Genomic DNA, 5097 nt, shown 5'->3' with positions numbered 1-5097 from the left:
CTTCGTCCATTTATCAACCTCCTTGCAAAATCTGAAGTGAATTGTTTAAGTTTAAAGTATAAAAATGGCACGCTTCTGAAACGTCTCGGAAAGAGATGTTCTTTGCACGTCAAATCTAAACAGAGCAACACTTTTTCAAAAGGTTAAAACTTGCCTTACAGGGGGAAGCCAGGACATTTGGATCACGGATTTACTTCAAACTTTGTACATTTTTAATAGTGTCAATTTTAAAAGGAAAATGAAATGTAGTGTAATATCTGCGTGACGCGAGTTTTACATGTTTTTGTTATATGTCTACAATTAAATCTTTGGACGGTAGAACGGAGGGTGCTCGTCTTTGTTACAAAACTGAACCTTTGTGTGTGTGTGTAACAGTTATCTGTGAGGAACCACGCTTTTGTAAATCGTGCACTTCGTAGTCTGTTTCAAATAAACAATCTTAACAGGTTATGGGCCCACACCACGTGTGAACAGCCGCGAAGTAATTGTTTTCGCTCGTGACTAAAATAACGTGAATTTCCCCATTGCTTGTGTGCTCGACGTAAATGGCAGCCGGTGTTGGTGATTACAAAATACAAGTGGAAAAACTCGTGCATCTGAAGACTGGGCGAAGTGGAAGTGGCCCATGCCGCTGCAGTTGGGAGCAAATGCGCTTGAAGACGTCGTAAACGGTACATACAAATGTCCCGAATTGCTGCACGATGCGACGTGGAGAAAAACGCGGCACATCAGCAGTGGCTGAAAGACGATGTGCGTTAGGAAACTCCGTTGCCGAGCTCGTGTTAACATGCACGCATGCAAGTAAAATTTGGGATAAGTTAAATGCACGATTCGAACGAAGCTTTACCCAGTGTCTGAACATGTTGATAGAGGCATTTTCTCGTGTACAACGTGACGCCAAAGAGGACAGTAGCACATACGTCGCGAAACTGCAGAAGCTTTTCGTGGATTTGAAAGACGAATTGCAGAGGAAAAATGAAAACGTTTTGTCTGAAAGAATTTTAAATGGCCGAATTCTCTCCTCATTAGGCAAAGAATATGACGATTTCAAGAATCTGTGGGACACAGTTCCATCTGAAAATCAAAGTCTGAACCTTTTGATTGAGAAACTGACAACTGAACTGCGTGATCAAGGTATGGTTGAATCAGCTACGTTTGTTGCACGTAGTTGCCCTAAAAAGAAAATTTAGCAAAACATAAGTGACGATATCGGTAGTGAAAAATCGAAAAAGAATACTGAACGTGCAAAACGAAGATTTCCTTGTCACAAATGCGGGCAGGTAGGCCACTGGGCAACAGTGTCCAACGAGAAAGACAGATAACATACGCCTCAATCATTCTGAAAAGAACATGGAAAAGAATGTCGCATTTTTGTCACTTGTTTTTAGTGCTTCAATTGAAAACTTTGTTGGAATCGACAGTTGGTACTGTGACAGTGGTGCCGCAAATCACATCGCTGCAAATAAAAATATTTCGTATCATATACGAAGTTCGCCATCCCTGAAAAGATTTCTTTTGGGAAAAGAGGTGTGAGCATGTTGGCTCATGGACAAGGAACTGTGAAAAGTCAAATGCAGTTGAATAATGTCAGAAAAATCGGTGAATTGAAAGATTTACTGTATGTTCCCGAAGCGAGTGCTCGCATGTTCTCTGTCAAAGCAGCTGCACGAAGAGGTTTTTGCACCAGACGTGATGTCAAAAGTGTCAAAATTGAAGACAATGTGACTGTGCAAACAATGATGACTGGTAATGTCAGTCATGGTCTCTACGTTCTTGACATACATGTCGTAAAACCAACACAGCCAGCTCAGGTGAATTTGGTGATATCATCAGATATGCTGCAAGTTTGCCATGAGAGATTTGGACATCATCACAAACGACAAGTGAAATGCATCTTGAAGCAGATGGACATCAATGTGGATGGGTGCAAAGAAGAATTCTGTGATGAATTCGCACTTGGAAAAATGCATAGACTGCCATTCAGGAACAGAATGAATCGACCAATGGCTACAGGTGAACAAATTCATGCTGACGTAAATGGACCTACGCCTACAGAGTCTCTCAGAAAAGCTCGCTATTGCGTATGTTTCAAAGATGATTTTAGCAAGTTCTGTAAAATTTTCTTTCCTAAGCTGAAAAGTGAAGTCAGCACAGTCGTGGATCAGTTCTTGAATGAAGCCAAGACAAATGGTCATGTTGTCAAACAGTTCAGGTGTGATGGAGGAAAAGAGTTCAATAGCAAGAAAGTCTCGGAATTTCTGGCAAGCAGAGGTATAGAGCATTGCAACACTCCATCTTACACATGACAGTAAAATGGTGTTGCAGAAAAAGATAACTGCACTATTGTGGAATGTGCACATTCTGTGCTGAACCCCAGTAAACTGCCAAAGGAACTGTGGGCAGAAGCATGCAGTACTGCTGCGTATTTTTTTAAATTGCACTGGTAAGTCCTCTACTGAAAACAAACCTGCAGTAGGCAACCTGGATCATCTGAAAATCTTTGGAACAGAATGTTATGTGCACGTGAATAAGAATTTTCGTTCAAAATTTGTCGACAAAGCTGTGCTTGGACATCTGGTGGGGTAAGTAAATGACAGAGATGGCCTTAGGGTCTGGATTCCACCTCAAAGAAAAGTTGTACTAACGGTAAGTCATGATGTTGTATGCAATCTGCGCACTAATGCTGCTGAATTTGAAGTTGCTGATGAAGACACTGTTCAACAGAGTCAACCTAATCAGACTTCTGGCGAGGAAAAGGAATCAGAAGTTGTCAGCCATGACGAGAGAACAGAAAGAATAAGTGAAATGGAAGACGAGTTGGAGACAACCTCAATTTCCGAAAGACGAAGAAGATTTGGATATGGTATCAAGTTCTGGAGGAAGCAAAGTTTTGAGTGAGAAACGAAGAAGCAAATGCGAGAGGGAGAAACCAGAACGGATGAACAGTGGAGATTATGTATGCATGGTTGGAACTCCTATCATCAGGGACAAGGATCCAAGCTCATATGCAGAAGACTTGCAGTCTAGCAATGAAAATCAGTGGCTGGAGGCCATTCATGAAGAATTAAAGTTCCTGAAAGATAATAATACTTGGATATTAGTTGAGCGTCCAAGGGTGTACGAATTTTGCAAAATCGACGAGTCTTACGGAGCAAAACCACAGAAAATAGGAAGTTCGCTCCAAGGGTCGACTTGAGGCCAAAGGACACATACAAAGACAAGGAATTGACTATGAGGAAACATTCAGCCCTGTCATGCGTTATGATACAATTCGAACTCTGTTGGCAGTGGCTGCTGCAGAAAAATTGAAGCTCGACCACTTTGATGTGAAAACAGCTATTCTAAATGGTGTACTCGAAGAAGATTTATATATGGAACAACCTGAAAGTTTTGAAGATGGCACTGGGCGTGTTTGTTTGCTGAAGAAAAGTCTGTATGGTCTCACACAGGCACCACATTGTTGGAACAAACGTTTCCTAGACTTCATTGGAGCAAGAAGAACTGTCTATATGTAGCAAGCTATGTTGATGGTGGTTTAGTTGTGGGCAGCAACAGAGCAGATATTGAAGAGTTCATTGAAATGTTGAAGCTGAAGTTTCATACAACCAGAGGGTCTCTCAACAACTTTTTGGATATGAAGATACAGCAAAATGAAGACACGTCAGTAGCAGTGAACCAAAAAAATTATATAAAAGAAATTCTGAAAAGATTTGGAATGGCTGAGTCTAATGGAGTTCCTGCTCCAATTGGATGTGAAGAAAATAACGTCAAAGAGAAGATCACAGCCGAGAGGCAGTGGGTTGTCTGATGTATTTGACTACAGTCTCACAACTGGACATTGCTTTCGCATTGAACAAAACAGCTAGAACGATGGAAGATCCTACAGTTCAAGACTGGAGTCAAGTAAAACGAATTTTTAGGCACTTGAAGAATACAGTGGACTACGGTATTAAGTACAACAACAAAGAGATGTTGAAAGTCTATAGTGATGCTGATTATTCTGGTGACAAGGACACGAGACGTTCGTTGACAGGTGTCGTCGCAACTATCAGTCATGGGACTGTATCATGGACCAGTCAATTACAAAAGACAGTGGCAACATCTACTATGGAAGCAGAAATAATATCAGCCACTGAAGGAGCAAAGGAGCTAATCTGGTTTAAAATTCTGTTGTATGAATTGACTGGAACGCCCAAACAAATGAAACCTCCTACACTGTATGTTGACAATGCAAGTACACCAAAACTGTCCAAAAATCCAACATATCATCGAAAATCAAAGCACATAGAAGTCCGTCACTTCTACGTCAGGGAAAGATTCTTGAATGGGGATCTTGAATTAGAACACATTGGCGGGACCAACCAGTTGGTGGGTGTGATGCGAGTTTTTTGTATCTTTGTGATATGTGTAGAATTGAATCTTTGGACGGTAGGACAGAGGATGCTCGTCTTTGTCAGAAAACTGAACCTTTATGTGTGTGTGTGTGTGTGTGTGTGTGTGTGTGTGTGTGCAAAGGTTATCTGTGAGGAACCACGTTTTTGTAAATCATATGCACTTCGTAGTCTGTTTTAAATAAATAATCTTAACAAGTAGTCCACTGGGACAACATTAGTGTGCAAGTGGTAGGTGTGCTACTTAGGTAATTTAGAGAAAATCGCAAGAGAAGTTTACGCGTTTAAGTTGAGCACGAGCAGGCAGTGATACGTAATCGTTGGCCCGCTGGATCGCGTCCAGCCTGTATTTTCTCTTTGTAATTTAATTTTTTTCAACACCATCCGTACTACATTTGAAATGTAATATGATGAAAAGAGACTTGTATTTGCATGAACTTATACTGAATTTCCAAACGCATAATGCTTTACTGAAAATGTGATTTTGGAAATCACTTTACCTGCAACCGGATAACGTACCGAGATCGTCTTCACACATGGATGATTCGATCTGCAGACACAGGTTTTAAAGATAAGGAACAGGCTTGAAAAGACCAAGTCAAACATCGATAAATAAAGGTGTAAATAGCATTACTCAATAATTCAGTGACTCGCAGTATGCCAGAATATGATGGTAATGTATGAGTAATTTTCATATGTGTTTTAG

At 40.7% G+C, this 5097-nt stretch overlaps 1 protein-coding gene across 1 annotated transcript; it reads left to right on the top strand.

Annotated features, from left to right (window-relative positions):
• Positions 1 to 701: 701 nt before the first annotated feature.
• LOC126260641 (uncharacterized) lies at positions 702 to 1190 on the top strand. Its single transcript, XM_049957979.1, has one exon. The coding sequence runs from the start codon at positions 702 to 704 to the stop codon at positions 1188 to 1190; it is 489 nt and encodes a 162-aa protein (XP_049813936.1).
• The last annotated feature ends 3907 nt before the right edge of the window (positions 1191 to 5097 follow it).

The sequence above is a fragment of the Schistocerca nitens genome, chromosome 5 (genome assembly GCF_023898315.1).
Source record: "Schistocerca nitens isolate TAMUIC-IGC-003100 chromosome 5, iqSchNite1.1, whole genome shotgun sequence".
Classification (NCBI taxonomy): Eukaryota; Metazoa; Arthropoda; class Insecta; order Orthoptera; family Acrididae; genus Schistocerca; species Schistocerca nitens.
Note: the sequence above shows the minus strand (reverse complement) of the source record. Positions and strands in the feature narration are given on the sequence as shown.